The sequence below is a fragment of the Teleopsis dalmanni genome, chromosome 2, assembly GCF_002237135.1.
Source record: "Teleopsis dalmanni isolate 2A chromosome 2, ASM223713v2, whole genome shotgun sequence".
NCBI lineage: Eukaryota > Metazoa > Arthropoda > Insecta > Diptera > Diopsidae > Teleopsis > Teleopsis dalmanni.
In genome coordinates, this window is record NC_051847.1 from 234,166,329 (window position 1) to 234,186,583 (window position 20,255).

Here is a 20,255-nt window from a genome sequence, read left to right on the forward strand (position 1 = left end):
CATAATTCTTTTCTTCATAATTAATTCTCCAGAATATAAACTGCTAGACAATGACAAAATGTAAAGCACGTTCTTTATCTTTCTCATAGCAGTGACATGAATTGTTGAAGAGAATATACAATTTGATAGCAAGGAATGACATAGACCGTCAGCACCTCTGTCATAAGAGTGATATCTCTGTTATGCATCGCAATAAGAACGCTTGATTTTTCTTTTATTTAAGAAACGACAATTTGCAAGTAGATGTCTACAATTCGATTAACTTTTCTTACTTTATTTTTTCAACGCATTTTCCAGCCACATGTCTAGATAAGCCAGTTATTTCGAATATACTTCTAAGACAACCTATATAACCAGTTGCCTGCGATATCGCTATCTTGTTTCAAGTTGTGTATCTGTTTAAAACTAGCCTAACTGATGTAATTGATGTGTATTCAAGGAGTTAAAAGTATAGTATAAATGTGGTTCTATGTGATAAATAACAAAATTTCAACTATAGCTTCCTTAGTAGAAACTTTATAGCATTTGTTTATATTTTTATCTCATTACTAAAAACAAAACTATCTTCCCACTTAACAATTCCAGAGTCGTCAGTATATGGCTAAACCCATTTCTAATGAGTTACTTCTGGGTAGTCAAATAACTCTAGAAAAAAAATTAACAATAAATTTCCTATAAAAATTGAAAGTAAAATTCCGTGTTCTGCATTTTAAAACATACGGCAGCATCAAGTTATGCAGAAATGTGCACTTAAGTTGTATATATTTCATATTTTTCAATACCTTGTACCAATTCCATATTTGGAACTTTGTACCAATAAGTGTGCAGTATAAATTAAAAAATTATCCGAAAAATGAGTCACTAGAAGTACGTTTATTATTTAGAACTTTTTCAAGTACCTAAGTGTAAAATAAAACAGAGCCTACTTAAATATTTACAGGTATAAAAATAAGATAACGAGAATGATAAATACTAACATCTTTGAATGCGTTTGTGCTATAAGAACTTTTAAAAGAAATGCAGAACTTTGGGCTCATTAGTATCATCATTAGTAATGATAATAATAATCCTTTAACAAAGAGCTCCCTTTAAACAGGAACTACGTTTTGACGAAATCGCGTCTCGCGAACTGTTCTCAGCAACTGTAACCAGTCATATTGTTGCAGTTGCTATATGACTGCATACATTTGATTTGTTCGTACGAACACGCAAGACAAAAATCGCATGAAATGCAACCACAGCCTAAAAAACCAAAAGAATCTGAAGATGATATCTTAAGTTAAAGTATTTTAAAAAATAATATATAAATAAATTTTAATAAGAAATAATATCAACCACTGGATAACTACAGTGTTACAGAAATTTTTAAAGAGCATCATGACTTAAGACAATTCTATAGCCATCAATGACAATTTCATAATATTAATTGCACCGGCACCGGGAAAATTTATATATATATATATATATATATATGAATAATGTCTCATTTATAAACCTAAAGGCATTAGATGAAACCTAATAATCAGCAGAGAAAAGAAAAATAGACGATTTATAATTCTAATGCATGAGATAAACTCCAATCAAATGAAATGAAACGATCATAGAAAAATATTTTTTAAGCCTGTCAACAATTATATTAATAAGAATATTATCACAGAGAGAAAATTATAATAACAAGAGAATATTTGCCTGGATGTTGAATTAAAATCTGTTTGTAAATGTGTCAATATCAGTGACTGCAGAACTATTGTTTATATATGTATGTCTAAATAAATTTCTTTTATCATCTTCAGAAATACGGAAAGATTTTAGAAAAATATATAACTCAAATAATTGAATAAAATTATCTCGTTGCAAAAATAACTTATTAAACGCTAAACAAATTAATTTTCAAAAAAATGTAACGTTATCGACATTGTGTCACGCTACTGGTTTTACATATCCACAATAAATATTAAAGCATAAATTCAGAGAATTATAACTGTCCGGAAATCATTACACTGCGACCTATTTTAAATATATACTACCAATGTTACATTAACAGTTATTTTACATATTTTTTTCACAAAACAGTATTTTATGTGAGAAGATAGAATTAGGAAGAAAAATTTTTTTAGCTTATTACAAAAACATATATGTGTATGTATGTATCCGAAGTAAATTCTATATTTTTATCACATAATTAGTTCACTTATACTATGTTCAGACACACCTTAATTTCGCAAAAATCTTTATTTCAGCTTCGTTTCAGTGATATTAAGTTGTTTTTTTCCACACAAAATTCAGTTTTAAGGTTATAATGAATTTCTAACCTTAGAACGAAAAGAAAAATTTCGTTGAATCGAAGGCTAAAATTAAGGGACATTTCAAATGCAACTATGCGTAAGATAAATTTTAAGCAAAGGATAAAGTTGAGATTTTTCCTTAAATAAATGTCAGTGACAGTTGAATTTAATAAAACGGGGAAAATTTTTTGAAAGTAGGGCAAATGTTTAAATTTGAATATAGAGAAAAAACTGTAACTGTAATTAATTTAAAATAGAGTAAAAAATAATAATTCACTGCCTGAAATTTACTAAAGCTAATAAAACTACTGAATGCTATCCTTTATAGTTATAATGATCAACTTTTGAAATTTCCCAGGTACAAATGGTGTTTGGAGCATATAATTTTTAATATTTGATTTGTAAACACATGATTTCCTTAATTTGGGTGCAGTATGAACACTTTCGAAATTAACTTAATTTCATTTTTACAAAATTAAGTTAATTTGAAAAAAAAAATAACTTAATATTAGAGTACACAATTTAATACACAATATGTTTATTAACAATTCTTTTTTTTTTTTGTTATTTACAATATAAAAATTTAATAAAATTCAATGTATTTAATCACTTAAAATTTTCGCCCCGAAATCGCATTTGCGCTCGTCACTTCTGTCACAAATGCAAACACTCACACAAAAAATTTCATGTTATCGATAACAATCTACTCATACGTTGTTTTTGTCATCGCTAATGTGGAAAATATAGAAAAACATTTTATAATTGTTTTATGTTCGATATTGATTTATAAAAAATTTGAATACTGTATATTATTGAAACAAAGTTGTGGTACGTATATAATATGTTGTACCAGTTGATAATTTAACATTGGTCGGCATTTTTTTGTTTGTGAAATAAATCGATGGAGTTAATGTTTTACCTGAAAAAGTTGTATGTAGGTGTGATTATATTAAATGTCTGTTTTGAAGTTATACACTTTTATAACATTGTGAATTTTGGTAATATAATTTTAAATGTGATAGTAATGTTTTATGATCATAAAAATATTAGTATAATTGTTATTACAAAAGCAAATAAAATGTGCAGCTTTGAATTTTTTTGTATACATACAAAATTGTTTATTTCATTTTGGGATTAAACACCATTATTTTACTATTAAACACAGAAATCTTAAAACATCCATACATTTAAAAACGAGAAAATTGAATGCAATTTAAAAGAAATTAGTTTATTATTGCTTTTGATTTGATTTCTTTGTGTGTAATTTATTTAAGTTTATTTAGTAACAGAATTATTTTTAAATTGCAGGTTGTTGATGCTCATATAAATATTCCGGCTTAAGAATGATAGGCATGAACCGCAGAGGTATGAATTCAGCGTCAGCAATGGCTGCCCAAGCAGCATTAGATGACAATAGCTGGAAAGGCGTCAATGAAGGTGCGCCTCATTTATCCAATGCAAATAATGCAAATGCTATTAATCCAGATGGAGTAAGTCAAAGTGGATTTCCTCAAAATTCTATTCCATTCAATTCGTCTGGTACGCAGTATTCGCAAGCCGGTCAATCATCACCCGCTGGTAATCAATCAATGGTGTTCCAAAACTCGAATCAACCTGGTTCAAATACACCACAATATACTTCATCTCCTGCTCCCTCAGGTTCTTCAACGCCTGGTCCTGTCGGTCAACAAGGTTTAGGCAATAATTATGTGCAATCCGCAGGATCTGCTAATTTTAATGGTCCAGTTGGTGGTCCATTCGGATCTCCTTCTTCTGGTTTGTCACAATTTAATCGACCAGCAAGTTCTGGCACTCCTTTTAATAGTGGTCATTCTGGTCACTATCCTTCACAATCTGTATTTGGAGTTGGACAGTTTAACGCGTTGCCACCTACTGCACCTTTCGGGCACGGTACGCATCCTATGATGGGTGCATCTCAACAACTTGATCGTCTCGACCAAGGGTTTAGACGACATAATACATATTTCAGTCACACTGAACACCGTGTTTTTGAACTTAATAAACGTCTACAACAACGTACCGAAGAAAGTGATAACTGTTGGTGGGATTCTTTCACAACAGAATTTTTTGAAGACGATGCTAGATTAACAATTTTATTTTGTTTAGAAGATGGTCCAAAACGATATACAATTGGACGTACTTTAATACCAAGATTTTTCCGTAGCATATATGAAGGTGGCGTTTCTGATTTATATTTTCAACTTAAACATGCTAAGGAATCTTTTCACAATACTTCGATAACATTGGACTGTGATCAATGCACAGTTATTACACAACATGGGAAACCATTTTTTACGAAAGTATGTGCTGACGCAAGACTTATATTAGAATTCATATATGATGACTATATGCGTATTAAATCTTGGCATATGACAATCAAAGGACACAGAGAGCTTATTCCTCGGTCGGTAATAGGTTCGTCACTTCCACCTGATCCAATGCTACTTGATCAAATTACAAAAAATATTACGCGTGCTGGAATAACAAACTCAACACTTAATTATTTACGGTTATGTGTTATATTAGAGCCAATGCAAGAACTTATGTCGCGGCACAAAGCATATGCTTTAAGTCCACGTGACTGTTTAAAAACTACACTTTTTCAAAAATGGCAAAGAATGGTTGCACCACCTGGTAAAAAAGATCCACAACGACCAGCAAATAAGAGACGTAAAAGAAAAGGATCAAATTCAGGAGGAGGGGCAAATCCTGGTGCCCAAAATGTAACTAATCAAAAAAGATCACCGTCTGGACCAAATTTCTCACTTTCTTCTCAAGATGTTATGGTAGTAGGCGAACCTACATTAATGGGTGGTGAATTTGGTGAAGAGGATGAAAGATTAATAACCAGACTTGAAAACACTCAATATGATGGGTCTAATGCAGTTGAACACGATAATCATCCAGGATTTGGACATGCGGATTCTCCAATTTCAGGGTCAAATCCTTGGAATCTTGATAGAACAGGGAATATAGCATCCAGTCCGGGTAATGGAGTAGTTCCGCAAAATAATGCCAACCTCTCTGAAATAGACAAAAAAAGTCCAATCGTGTCACAATAAAGTAATTTATATCTTTTAAGCATATGTAAAATATATTAATAAAGCTCTGTCACAGAATTTTGACAAAATTTCGTTTGTTTTGTTTTAGTAGTATATACAGGATATAGGTAATCTATATCCATCAAATTTCTTAAAAATAGAATCTGCTTTCTTATACATATTGTTATAGAGAATTGATATATAAATATATGTGGTTTACAAGTACACTTCATTAAATCTACCTAAGTTTTAGATAAGCTATTTTATAAATATCTGCTATAAAATATTTAATGTAAAAAGATTTTTGAACTTTTCAGAAACAAGTATTAATTTCAAATTATGTTTTTGCACTATTAAAACTTCGGTTATGCAAAACTCAAAACATTAGTATTTAGTAATAAAGTTCATAAATTCGTAAAATTTTCTATCGTGACTTTTTTAATGCAACTGTACGTATGATTTTATATATAATATTAAACAAAGTATATAAGTGCTATATTAGTTACAATTATAATCATTATAAAAACATGATGTGAATTATACAGCATACATATAGCATTCGGTTACTGCCGTAATTCTACTTCGACGAAGGACTAAAACGAATCAATATGAGAATTATACTGCACACAATGAATATACAGTTTTTTTCTGTTAGTGCTGTTTTGTGCCACTTTATATATTTTCTGTTGGTACTGTTCTGTACCACCTTTTATTTTCTGTTAGTGCTGTTTTGTACCCTTAATTTTCTGTTTGCGCTGTTTGTGCTGTTTTTTTTATTTATTATTTTCTGCTGGTGTTATTTTGTGCTGCATTTTTTATTTTTTTTTGTATTATTAATTTTATCAACTCTGCTTTTGTATTTTTTGTTTTCGTTAGTTTTGACTTAAAATGTAGGAAGAGGTCCCTAACCTCCTCTTTAGCGAGTTCAGTCTCGATGAAGGGGCTGAACAACACTATGCTCTCCTCAAGCAGATGCAAATCCCGACCTTTGCGTCCATCCCCCAAAAGGGACTACTCCAGTTCTTTTGAAGAGTTTCCCCTTTCCTTATTATGAAGAGGACTTTAAAACCGCTCTCGCGGTGACTTTGCGCAAATTTTCTTTACTAATATTACCAAATCCTCCCTGTCAAACGCAACCCATGCAAGTATTGATACCTCCTCCCTCTGAGAGCTGCACTCAGTTCCTGGCACTGATATCGTATCGTTGCTCATATTCCCTAATAGGCCCCCAACCAACTTTCTCTCACTCGGCGTTTCTTTGAATATGCCTTAATATGACTAGACTGTGTAACGGTCTATTAAGTGCCAACTTATCTTAGCTGGTTGCTAAGATGCGGCTAGCTAGACTCCCTGCAAAGTTACACTGACCCCAACCCCCTTCACCAAGACACCACTAATATGGTCCACGTTTTCTGACTTAGATGAATTTAGTTTCGCTTAAAGCCTCTCTGTTCTCTCTCTGCCGTTGATTACTAGAATAGGATTGCATCCGCTATTCGCGGCATCCATTTTCATTCCTAAGGGGTGGTTTTAGTGAGTTCAAGTCCCACACTGTGGCTTGCGATGCTTTCCACCTATTGCAAAAAAAAATAGCATTCCGTTTATATGTCAGTTCCGTTCCTATGAAAGCTAATTTAAAACAAACCAATATTGACATTACGATGACTATATATATTTGATTTATGTATATAAATCTTGAAATTTATTTAATTTCTAATTTGTGTGTTATAATTGAATAAAGTTGAATGTTTTTATTAAAAATTTATAAAAAAAAGTATTTCTTGATTTACATATTTAAATCATTATGTGTATGATACAATGATATAATCTAGTACTAAACTGTTTGTAAGTAGGATTTTATGGTGATATGAGCGTAAAAGTAGATTATTAATGTTCTATTTAGTTAAAAGCTAGCAAAATTAAAAATGTTTTTGCTTGCAATTCATTAATTTATTAAGTTATATAAAATTAATTATAAATAATAATATATATTTTTTATGTATATGAAATATCTACAAATGTATATAATTACAATAATTTAAATGAGTTGTATAAATTAAAAATAAAATAAAATTATATGTAATAGAGATGTATGACTTAATTAAATTTTAAATTAATTTAAATCTAAAAAATTTAATAAATTTCGCTAAAGATTTTGCAACTTTCTTTTTATATAAAAGAAGATGATTTATTCTGTATCAGCACTTTTTTAATCAAGCACAAGAAAAAGATTATAAAAATTTTATGTATATATGTATACAAATATAATAATAATAATATTTCTATAACATTTATTTTTCATTTCGTTTTATTTTTGTTTGTGATGTGATGCAAAATGTATCGATTAACATTTTAGAACAAAAAGTCTGGCAATACTAATAATTAATTGTACCACCCTGCGCTTAATATGCCACTAATATTTGGACTGAATTATTATTACTAATAAAATATAAAAATATTTAATAAAATGAGTGGAGTCCATAGAGAAGCCATACAAAAGCAAATACATCAAGACTGGGCAAATCGGGAATATATTGAAGTGATCACAGCCAGTATCAAAAGGATAACAGATTTTCTTAATTCCTTTGGTATGTAAAACACCGAAGATATTTACAAATTGTGTCAGTATTAAAGAAATATTGATATTAATATAATAATTAATATATATTTATTTAGTTTGAGTTAGGTAAATATTTATTTTACAATTGATTTATTACATATAAGGGTTAATATTTCTAGAAATGTTATTAAACTAAAATTGCGAAAAAATTTATTTAGTTTAACTGATTTAGTAAATTAATTTATTGTTTTTGTTGTTTCTCGTTGGACAATTTCATCAAGTGAAAGGTGTAACTCCAACGGAAGTGGTGGTGACTGAAAACCGTTGCAGTTATAGTTGTGGAAGAGTTTATGACGCGAAATCTCTTGTTCAGACGACCAACAGTTATTCGTCGCTCCTAAAACGAGCTAAAAAAATTAACTGTAGTTGACCAGTTCTTCTTGCACTTGAACCAATTTTGTGTAGAATCCAGAAGATTGTTATTTATGACGATCAAGTAGCATTCGCGATTAGTAGCATTATTATACTTGAAAGAAACACTTAAGAAAACAACAGTTTTTAATTTATTGATGTTATGGTTGCATCAATTAAATTGGATTTTAAATATTATTTTTTTGTACATTAATTTTATAGTATTTCTTTTTAATTTTTCATAAATAATAATGTTATAAATTTAGTTGTTGTTTTTTTCTGTAATGTGATGGTATATGGGTTTTACTTCTTTAATTAAATCAAAATAAAATATTCTTTTAAACTGTTGAAAAAAGGAAATTATATCTCATATTAGTTAGGTAAAACCCTTTTATACGCTTTTAGATATATTGTTAATTGTCACTGCCAATGACAAAAAGAGGTACAACGCACTTGTTATCACCTCAGTGCTACGATGATATGAATTTTTCTTACAATTGCGATATACAATATAGAAACCTGTTAAAAACTTTCTAAATGAAAAATGAATTTTAAAAAATAGTTAATATTATTGTTCATATATATATATATTTATATATTCATAGAATGTAAATTTTTTTTATATCGCAAAGCATTTTGAAACAACACACTATATCTACAACTTAATTTGTATTTTTCAGATATGTCGTGCAGGTCCCGTTTGGCAGTTTTGAATGAAAAATTAACAATTTTAGAACGACGTATTGATTATTTGGAGGCTTGTGTTACGCAAGGTGAAACGCTGACATAAACATATTTTCTGTTCTCTAAATAAATATAATTGCTTTTTAAAACACTGACTGTTTTAATGCATATATATATATATATATACTATTTCATATTCGGAACTGTTTTATTTACTACTTTTATTTGAACTAAATAGATTAAATTATATATGTATTATATCAATAAATATTGTTTTTGATAAAAACACTAATGTAGCATAACACAATTTTAAATTTTTGCAAAACTGACTTTGTATTTGCAATACAAAAAAATGCCAAATATGCATATTGATCGTATTGAAATAAAAATTTACGTATTTTTAGTAAATATAAATTATTAGTTTATTTCTTATAATACAATAAATTTGGTGTTACCCAATTTAAAGTAATTGAAACATTTTCTTGACATTATTTTGTATGTCACAATTATTACTAATATAAACAATATAGAAAACAATAATAAATGTAAACACATGGATATTGATTTAATAGCTCAAATGCTGCACAAATATTAAAAGTATGTATATTTTATTGTGAAAAATTTATTTTTGTTGATTTTAAGTATTGTATGGTCATAGTACTGCTTGTAGGAATGAACCTAAATACAAGCAAACAATTTACTTGTTTTGAATTCTGGGACATTGGAGGTGTAGAAGGAAACGTAAAATGTGATGAAAAAACGTATAGGGTGATGACAAAGACGTATAAAAACTATCACAACCCTCCCTGCAACATAAAAAGGAAGTCACTAAATCTCAATACTTCTTCTATTAATAAAACACTTTACAATAGTAATTTCCGCACCATTATATATTAATAGCATATGATGAAAAGATATACTTGTCGGAAACCGTTAATTGCAAACAAAGCTACATACCCAAAACTAAAGAAACTTTAATGTGATATATGCATTTTTGGTCTGCCATGTACTATCTGTCATCAATCAAACTCAATTTTATCTTTTAATTTTTACTTAATCAATTTTTTTATTGCTTTACTTTAATTAAAAGAAATGCTTATTATTAATATATTTAATTTTATTTCTGATTTAAAGCTATAATACTAAGTTTTTGATTGTTTAGATGAAAGCTTTTCAAATCAAAAATTAAAGCGGATATAGTATTTATTTATGTATTAAAATTTTATGTTTTAAAAGACATTGAATTTTTTTTTTTTGTTATTATATACTTAAAAATTCTTTAAATGACAATTTTATGTTGACTAGTTCGTCGTGTATGTCGTTTTTTATATATGTATATCTTTACGTTACAAAGCGTGCTTTAAATTTTCGAATCGTTCTTAATAATCCTATTAAAATATAAGTAATATAGGAAGATTTATTCTAGCTTAAGCATCTAATCAGCATTTTGATATTTTTTAAGAAGCATTGTCCAAACATCAGGATATCTAGTTTGCAAAAATGTTGTAAGTTTTTGAGCGTTTTCGGCTTGTTGAGGCGAGCAATTACGGCATTTTCGTACAATCACTTCTGGAAGTGCAGCTAAAAATATTAAAAATAAAACATTATTTATAACTGTTAAATATAAAATATTTGAAACTACAATCTAAAGTACAAAATAATTCAAATTCAAATGTAATATATAAAGCATATGTCAGCCTTCCAAAACTAGATAATATTGAGTTGAAGCTAACTCAAGTGAAACATCTGGAACTTAATGTAGATCCTAAACTAATTCAAGAAATCAATATAAATAAAGGGTATGGAGGATATTCTGCAGCTTTCGGCAGTTGTTAGAAATCCATAGGTTGGAAATGTGTTTAAAATCATTTAGTAATTCTGTGGATTTATTCGGCAGTAGGGGAAGCAATGTTTCTGTTCTACTGCCTACTGTAGTGGGTCGTCTTGTTTGAAATAGTTAATAAAAATTCCTAGACAAGGCTACAAGAATTATTACTCTTTCGATAAGTTCAATCAGAACATTTGTTGTTCTCCACTGGCTGTTAAGTGACCTTCGGACTCGACAGCAAACCTAAAATAATACGAATAGGCTTCACACTAATAGCTTATGATCCAAAGTAGGCACAGGACACTTGACTCCAACTGTCATTCCTAATATTTGCTAGGGTGCAACACCTTCACCACTTGATCGTAAGTTCTTTACTTGTATCCCTACAAGACGAGACTAGGTTAAAAATAAGGTGATCTCATAAGTGACTCAAAACTTGAATACAAACTTGGTGTTAATATATTCTATAAGGAACTCAATTCAATCACTGTAGTGACATTCTTTAAATAATTTCGCAAAGAAATTTTATCTATTATATTTAAATTTTTTTATTTTAACAATTAATAATACCAGATACATTCATGAGTTACTTATCTTTGACGTCTTGTGTGTAAGTGGTGAACTAAAGCATTGATTTGCAAATAATAAAATGCAAATTAAGAGTAAGAAGATTTAAAAATAATTGTGGATAAATTCTAAAAAAGACAGTAGTTGTTAGTGTATATTTAAAAATTGACGAATATAAACATTATTATTGGTGTTATAATGGTTTCTGATATATGAAACGCTATTTTTAATGTTGTAGCTGAACAAATTTCGTAAAAAGTCTGTTATATAGACCGGAATCCATTTTGGCTTCCAAGTATGAAGAACTCTAAACACGCATCTGTAATGTTTGTCTTATAGAAACAAAGTAACACAATCTTAATTTTTTCAAGGTTGCAGATACTTTTTAGGTCATATGAAACTGTTTTGTGAATTTTAAATTAATTGTAAATATTGCACTTGTTAAAGTACTTTGGTTTATGATTTTATTTCAACTCTACATTCATATTATTTTAAAGAAAAGCTTATATAAAGATTAAGGCATTTATTTATTTAGGTATGTTGATATTTTTGATTTATTTGAACTTACCTTTTAACTGTCTGCCGAGCTGGTCACACGGACTTTTTTCTAGCACACACATTATTTGTCGACTAACAATTGCTTGATTATTTAATAATTTGTTAATATTTTTCTCATCAGCATCTGTAGTTATTGCAAACAATATAACAAGAAAAAGCGATGTGGTTAATGTTTTATAAAAAGTTTGACGATTTAAAGTAAACATATTACTATTTAAGTAAAATGTATTCGTATTTGAATATCTAAAGAAATTCTCAATTTCACTATATAAGGATATAAATACGGAATGCTGGATGTCGCTATGAATAATAACCTTTTCCTTTATTGTCACCGTATTTTTCTACATGAGAAAAGCATGCGCAATTATTTGGATAAATAAACGTATATATAGATACACATTATCATCAGATTACTTCAATCATATCTAGTATATATGTATATATGTGCTATGACATTTAAATATTCATGTTTTTTAAGGTTCCTTCTTAGGCTTTGCTTCTATCCTTGCAAAGCTTTACATTTTTTTCAAACATTACTATAAAATAGAAAATTTATATATATTTTTTGACAGGTCGTTGTAAAATAAAGTTTAACGTTGAGTCAATATTTTATTAATATTGTAATATAATCAATATTATGTTAATATCAATTAATATAATTCTTTCTTCGAAAAATATACAAAAATTGTTAGTTAATTAAGGCAGCATTTGCGTACTAATTTAGTAACCAGAATAATTTGTTACAATAAATATTTAACCAGTAAATAGTTTTAAATTTTTGTTCATAGAATGCTGTTATTCTATTCTATATCCTTCGCTTAAACAATTAGCTATGCTTCATTCTATTGTACCATATCCTTGTACCTACGTGATATGAACATTTTTTCTTAATTTACACAATTATAACTGCTTTTTATCAATATCTAATATTGTTAATCTTGCTGGCTGTAAATCTATTGGTCTCTAATGATACCAGACTTTGTAAAAAATACTTTGTAAAGAACTCTCATAGCTCCGTTACTGAGATATACTCTATCTCCCCAAGCAATCAGAAGCATTTAAAGAAACAAACATAAGAGATGTTCGGAATTCTTCTTTTTTCAGTTGTCTGCGTTCGTCACTATTGGTAATATCTCTCTTGTATATATTTGCAACGAACAGATTGCATACCTATTATAGCTTAGCAATTTTTCAGTGATAGTACTAGTAAAAATCGAGTTTAGATTTCTCAATTTTGAAACAGGTTACACTGTTCTCATCATTACTTGTTATTCCATATATTCGTCAACAAAGTTGTCGATTTTTAAAAATTTTTTGTATGTCGTTTTTTTTTATTCAAAAGACAACCTAACAGAAATTTTCGTAATCTCATCTACTATTTCGTTTTTATCAAGAACTTTATAGCCTGGATATGTCCATCTAGTTGCGGTTAATCCTTTCTTAGTGTCCCGATTTTTTTAGTTTAGTAACAATATCATGCCCATAAAGCGTAACAGTTCTAAAGATGCGAGTACTATCAGTTTCGTTGCTTTCATGAGAATTTCTTTTTCCAATTTCTACAAAATATATAGGTATAATAAGATATCATCATCTATGTTTCCCCCAATGTAGCAGATTTATTTTGACAATTGTTAAGATTATAAACATAAGTATTATATTATTAAAATAACTGGAGGGTTCTAAAACCAATAAGTTCTAATAATTTGTTAGTAATACTATTACAATTGATTCCGGGATCGCCATGTGATGTTACAATATTAGCAACATTACTGCGTAATTATCTGTTTGGATATCATTAAATTAAGTTATAAAAATTATAATGTATTAACGACACATATAATGATCATTTAAATAAAGATTTATATGTGCTTTAATTCTATTAAAACGTTTAATTTTAGCACTCGTCGAACTAAGCCTATATGTAAGTATCTGACATTATTAATATTTGCAGTAATACAAAAAAAAAATGCAATTTCATTGCTCTATTCTTAAAAACTCTAGATTATATAATGTATGAATGCTGTCGATAGATAGCGTACTTCAATATGTCACTAGAAAGTTGGCAAACTTCATTAAGAAATCAATTTGAAGATAAAATGACGTCCTACTGTAAACTATATCATAGTTGGCAAGTAAATGGCATAAGTGTAACAGTCATAAAACATAACTGAACTTAAGATTATCTAAATATACCTAAAGTTTTAAATACCTAATTTATTGAATTTTAATTTAAATATGGGATGTTTTGTTTTGATGCTTAATGTAACTTAATTAAGTTACCTAAATGTAAATTCTGCCCTACTCATGCGAATCAATTTTTTTTGCTAAACTCTAGCCAAATACACGTAAATGTATGTTACATCTTCGTTTTTGATTAATTATTTCAATTTTTTGTCGGTATTATTCTGAGCATTACTGCAGTTTTAATATTTTTATATTCAATTTTACTTCTTAGATATATGGATTTAAAAATGTTATATTAAGTCTTTGCATGTATATCTCTTTAGATAGTTGTATTACACGTATTCTATATTTTCCAAATGAAAAATGTGTTATTAGGATACAATAAACTTAAATTGACAATTCTCTTCAAAATTTATCTAAGGTTAATATGAAGAACGCATGAGAGAAAGACAATCTTGTCCAACAACTGTATTCACCTCATACTTATCTAATAGAACGAAACTGTTATTTTCAACACTTAGAACTTTTTACATACAGACTTTATTATAAGTATTTAGTATGTTTAAAGACAAAACCTTCCAATTGTCGATTCATAATTTTCTGCTGAATAAATCGTTAAACAGTTATAATAATTCATTTAAAAATCAAATTATTTTATTTATTTCTTTTCCTTCATGACTTTATTTTAAAAACACGTACGATACTTATGAATAAACATTAACGAAGATTAAATCACATTGCTATTTACAAAATTTTGATTACTTAGATTAAAATTAAATTATTATTATGTTTATTATTCTTAAAATCCACTTAACACAAAACATATATGAAACATAATTGTAATAAAATGAATACGTTTACTTAAAGTTTTATTAGATGTAGGACGGAAAAGGTTCTGAAAAGAAATGAATTAGCGTAGGAATAATGTCTCTGGCTTAGTAATCAATTATATGTAGTGTCTTTGTTTTTGTAATATTGTAAAATTCTTACAGAATGTATATTTATTTGTGTTCCAATGCATTGGACAATTGTTCGATTGTTTTATTAACACTGCTTTCCGTAGTCACTTCCTTTAAATCATTTAGAATTGTAGTATTTGTAGAAGGTTCATAAGTAATTGGTTTCGTTATATTCGTATATTTCTCCAACACAAGCTTAAGAATATTCGTCACATTAGACTAGATAATTTAATGTTTGAATTTTTAGTTATATAAATAAAAAATATAAATTTAATTATTTACTTTAAGCTCCGCAAAATTCATTTTTAAAGTTTCTTGTTGCTCAGCCAAAGTTTTATAATGGGTTCTAATACCCTCAAGATCAGTAGCAATTGCCTCTATTCTTGCACCGAAGTTAGCAACAATTTTTTCGTCGTTGATATAGTGCGATTTATTTTCCAGATTAGTGCAGTTATTTTGTAAGGACTCTAACAAGCGCTTAAAATCTTCTATCCTTTTAAATATTACAGTTTGGTTCTTGAGCAGTAATGTCGATGTTTCATGCCACTGCTGCATCGTTTCTGGTAGATTTTGGCTTGTAGTATAGGCTTAAATAAAAGACAAAATTTATTTAAATGATTCACTTATTCTTAATAAACTCAGACCTTCCTCGATTTTCTGTCTGTTATCGTAAATTTGTTGCCGTAAGTCAAAATAATACCAATACATAAACACGAATAACAAAGCAAATGACGTCATAAATATTAGAGGTCCACAAACGCGGAAAAATATATACTTTCTGCCTCTCCGGGTACTGCTGTGATAAACCTTGGGCTAATAAAGTTTTATATAAATAAATTTATTATTGAATTTTTAAACAGTTTAGTTAATGATTCTATATACCAATGTATAATCATCTGGATCATCAGTTGAAGCTGACATAAGTTTGTCTTGCAAGAAAAGTCCTTCATTAGATCGTCGAGACAAGTTTCGTTTAGCTAAGGAATGTGCAATAAGAGCATCTAATTCTCGACGTTTTCGCATCTTTTTGCCTCCTGGCCGATACGGGACATTTATTTGTGTTCTTGCTTCCATTTTCCTTTAACTACCGCAAGAAAATATTTTATATATTTTTGTTTTTTTTATAATTCAAAATATTTTGTTTATTTTCATTATCTCACAAAAATTTTTCATTATTTTGATATATAACTCTTACTATCGAACCTTATCCCACAGATTGCAAACATATTTATCGATTCTTTTTATATTACATATGTAGCAAGTAACGGTATGTGTGTACGTAAATATCTATACCAATATCTGGAAGATTCATGCGCAATACGAAATGTCCAATTTTCATATAAAAAATGTTACAAAATATTTTAAAAACAATTTCAACACATATTTCATATTTCACGTTGCTCAATGTTAAACCTTGAAAAAAAATATTGATTTGAAATATTTTAATAATTTAACAATTTTGAAATAAAATACGTTGATATCATTTATCAGCTGTTTTTGATTTACACGTTATTATTTTTAAAAAGACATTCTTATGTACACATTACATTTAGGTAGTTTCACACTTCAAAAAAATAATACTGTCATAATATCGTTATTATAAAGTATGCATACCTACTAGATTATTTGTATACTTACTTAAAAAGATATTCGACACGAAAAATGAATTAATATTTTAAAGTTAAAACACAAAAATAAGTGATTACTACTTCTTCTGAAACTTTATATTAAGTTATGTTAGACTATAGTGGTAATGGCTAAAAGTTAATAAAATTAACACAAACCAGTACTGGTGGGGTCTTTTCTCTTTTTCAAAATTTAGCCAAAAAAAAATCAATGAGGATTGTTACAGGTTCTGGTGTAAATTGAGTTTTAAATTATTGTAAGTCTATGATTTTTTACGTGAATCATTGTTGTACTCAAAGCATCTATTATATAATATCAATCTAATATTTATAATCAATTAAAAAAACAAGTATAATGCTAAAATAAAGGTAATAACTCAATTCAGACCAAAAATCTACATGTAACGACTATATTATACTGAATAAAATCTTATCAAACTGATTTATTTTTTTAAATAAGAATATAAACATTAAATGATCTCATTTTATTACAATTCGCAACGGTTATCTGCGCAACTCTTCTCGCAATAATGCAGATTCTTCACTAATTAAAACATCATTGAATTTAATAGTTTATTATAAATGCCTTTTATTATAATATATATGCATACAATTACGGTAAAGATATTCAAACTGTGATTATATTTATTATAATTAAAACTTTACATTAAACGCATTTAATTAGATAGTTCAGTAGACCTTATTAGTTGATATCAGATATAATTGGTTTGAGTTAGACCTAATTAGTTTGTACACAGAATAAAAGGAATAAGACCAAATGAATACTTTTCATTTATTATATTGAATCAAAATATTAAATTTGAACATTTATTTCATAAGTAGTGATATTTTATCTTTTTATAATATTATAGTAGTTTAATAAATAAAAGCTATTGAAACAAGAATATATGTATGTATGTCGCCTCACAATGAGCTGGGAACAATAAATTCTTAGACCACATAATTTTTTGTATGTCTTTGTAAAACAATTTTGCATATCGTTTTTGACAAAGATTGTGTTCTTTATAGATTTTGTACAGATATAATCTTTAATATAATAATGATATAATAACACGTTCCTTGCCTGAAAATTATAATAGTTGATGTGAACGGTGTCTGTTGAATTTTAGAATCATATACCAAAACGCAGGTTTGGAAAGTATAAAACTTAAATTTATTTTATTTGTAATTGAATTAAATATGATAGGAAAATAAATACATGTTTATAGTAGTGGGTAAGAGTGCGACAACATCAAATCAGTTGTCATTACTGAAAAAAAAATCGAATCAGAAATGTGATATCAATTGATCCACACCTTCGCCATTGATATTTCATATAACGGAAGTTCCTATTCGTTAAGAATAAGACAAGCCTTCATATGTTCCCCTTGACTACCTCTTAATTTCGTATACATATCAAATATAGACCGAATATGATAATACTTAGGAATTTAGTCAAAAAAAAAATATTTGTAATTTTAAATGTAGCATAATAGTAATTTGTTCGAGATTCTACAGTAATAACAAATTATTTTGTTGTGGATAATGAAAACATATTTATATAAACATATGCCTACATTTTAAAGATTTTTGAATTTCTTCATCAGAACAGAATATAACAACTCATTTAACAAATATCGTACTGGTGCTACTTATAGTAGAAAAATGTGAAAACAATAATATATAATAAAAACAATAGACATGTCTTCTACCGTAGAACTAGTAGGTATTTCGTTGGTGTCCCCTTTCCTGTTCATTGTTTTGTTTTTTTTTTTTTGTTATTGTATTTTGTGATTTCTTCAAAGTGGGTTTGGATAAAATAAGCTTTTGAATATAATAAGCTTAACTAAAATGATCAACTTTTTTTTATTACCGCTTTTTAATTAGTATGATATATTATATCATCAAGATGTTGTATGAGCTTTCATATGCATAGTTAAAATTAATGTACGGAATTTATAATTTGAGAATTCATAATATTCCGTTTTTGCGTAGTGGCGTTGTTTCTTTTTTTGTATAAATATGGTTTTATTAAAAATTTAAAGAAGATAAAGTCTAAAAGTATAGACTTGGGAGGATTCCCGTAAAGGGACGTAAAATGGTATTGGTATGGTAGAGGCTATAAGCTCAAATTTTTGATTGGCATTTTAGTACTAGTATAGCAATATAATTTAATAGTTGACGAAAATTAGTTTAAGAAGTTTTAAGATTTTCTTCTCTTTAACTTCTTTTTTTCATTCTTTACTTTCAATATTTTGATGAATTTTAATTATTCACTTTTTAATGATATATACAGAATAAAGTGAGGACATTCGTTAAGTGTCAAATGTGTATTTGAGCATTTTAATCTTATGTACCAGTTTGTAAATTTAACAAATCGAGAGTTTGAGATTTAAATCATTTATCACATAAATACAAAAGAAATACTTTTAATATAAGAAAATCCTTTTTAATATTTAAAACTCTAATGTTTGTATTTTTACACACTAAATAATTAAGCATTAAATTTTTATAAATAATTACAAAATAATGGATGACATCATAACATAAAATTTCATTTAATAAGTAAATCATAAAGAAACTCCCTTCTCAGACATATCGTAAATTAAATACACACATGGTTAATATAGAAATAGATCTCATTACTATTAGCTCGTAATTACATTTACTATCACATTGTAAGAATTAAGTGCCGCTATCAAATTATGTCAATGATAAACTGTTAAAAGCATTTGGATATTATTTAATTAACACAATTTTTATCAAAGTCCACTGCAACGAGACAATATCGGCTGTTATGTGTTATTCATTAACGAACACCAGTTGCTCTTCTCTTTAATTAGTGTAGAATCTGTTTTATCTGTTCATCAAACTCGCCAATTTTATTTTAACCAAATTTTAATGAAACAACAAAATACACTATTTGAAATCTGAGGTGAGGTGTAGTGCAATTGTCAATATTTTGTTGCTAGTGCAACTGCACAAATCGTCGACGTCTCGTGCAAGTGTGCGGGTGTGTATGTGTGCTCTACGGTGGATTCCGAGCAGTGCGCTGAAATTCACCGTAGTTTCTCTTTACGCGAAGTAACGGACGTCGCAATTTTAATTGATTAAATAAATGCACAAATTTAATAAATAAATTTTACATAAAAACAATTTATTTTTCCGTAGTTCAAATATTTATTTATGGTAAGTTAATTTCGATACAGCAACAATGTGTATACAAATTGCTATACATAGATTTTGGGTATAAAATAACAGACTAGTCATCGTCTGGCCGCTGGCTTAAATGAATACATACATTTACGTGTGTATAAACGTATTTTTATGAATATGGGAATATTAATGAAATTTCTTAATTTGTCCATGTGTGCAAATAAACTTAGTTTGGAGAAAAAAAGCCAATTAAGTGTAGTATATGGGTCTGTAAATAAAATATGCAGTATTATAATATGCAAAAAGTGTGCTAAATTGTCTGCACAAAAATACGTACATACATGTGTATATCAAATAATTACATCAGCATCATTTA

At 28.0% G+C, this 20,255-nt stretch overlaps 4 protein-coding genes across 8 annotated transcripts; 2 read left to right on the forward strand and 2 right to left on the reverse strand.

Annotated features, from left to right (window-relative positions):
• The first annotated feature begins 3,007 nt into the window (after window positions 1-3,007).
• LOC119681497 (LIM domain-binding protein 2-like) lies at window positions 3,008-5,415 on the forward strand. Of its 2 annotated transcripts, none has more exons than XM_038094705.1 (2): window positions 3,008-3,113; window positions 3,594-5,415. In XM_038094705.1, the coding sequence occupies exon 2, from the start codon at window positions 3,629-3,631 to the stop codon at window positions 5,366-5,368; it is 1,740 nt and encodes a 579-aa protein (XP_037950633.1). In that variant the 5' UTR covers window positions 3,008-3,113; window positions 3,594-3,628; the 3' UTR covers window positions 5,369-5,415. The 2 variants fall into 2 exon arrangements, with proteins under 2 accessions (XP_037950633.1, XP_037950635.1); XM_038094707.1 differs by lacking the exon at window positions 3,008-3,113 and adding an exon at window positions 3,146-3,219.
• A 2,323-nt stretch (window positions 5,416-7,738) lies between these two features.
• Window positions 7,739-9,151, forward strand: LOC119684757 (probable protein BRICK1-B). Its single transcript, XM_038098871.1, has 2 exons — window positions 7,739-7,935; window positions 8,999-9,151. Exons 1-2 carry the CDS (start codon window positions 7,815-7,817, stop codon window positions 9,106-9,108), a joined length of 231 nt encoding a protein of 76 aa, XP_037954799.1. The 5' UTR covers window positions 7,739-7,814; the 3' UTR covers window positions 9,109-9,151.
• A 1,154-nt stretch (window positions 9,152-10,305) lies between these two features.
• Window positions 10,306-12,252, reverse strand: LOC119684756 (ejaculatory bulb-specific protein 3). Its single transcript, XM_038098870.1, has 2 exons — window positions 11,966-12,252; window positions 10,306-10,583 (listed from the first exon to the last, which is right to left on the reverse strand). Exons 1-2 carry the CDS (start codon window positions 12,159-12,161, stop codon window positions 10,438-10,440), a joined length of 342 nt encoding a protein of 113 aa, XP_037954798.1. The 5' UTR covers window positions 12,162-12,252; the 3' UTR covers window positions 10,306-10,437.
• A 2,563-nt stretch (window positions 12,253-14,815) lies between these two features.
• On the reverse strand, window positions 14,816-16,488 carry LOC119685099. Of its 4 annotated transcripts, none has more exons than XM_038099301.1 (6): window positions 16,302-16,488; window positions 15,981-16,182; window positions 15,743-15,911; window positions 15,381-15,685; window positions 15,130-15,317; window positions 14,816-15,034 (listed from the first exon to the last, which is right to left on the reverse strand). In XM_038099301.1, exons 2-5 carry the CDS (start codon window positions 16,170-16,172, stop codon window positions 15,141-15,143), a joined length of 843 nt encoding a protein of 280 aa, XP_037955229.1. In that variant the 5' UTR covers window positions 16,173-16,182; window positions 16,302-16,488; the 3' UTR covers window positions 14,816-15,034; window positions 15,130-15,140. The 4 variants fall into 4 exon arrangements, with proteins under 4 accessions (XP_037955229.1, XP_037955228.1, XP_037955227.1 ...); XM_038099300.1 differs by having other exon boundaries at window positions 16,259-16,488; XM_038099299.1 differs by having other exon boundaries at window positions 16,294-16,487.
• Window positions 16,489-20,255: the final 3,767 nt, after the last annotated feature.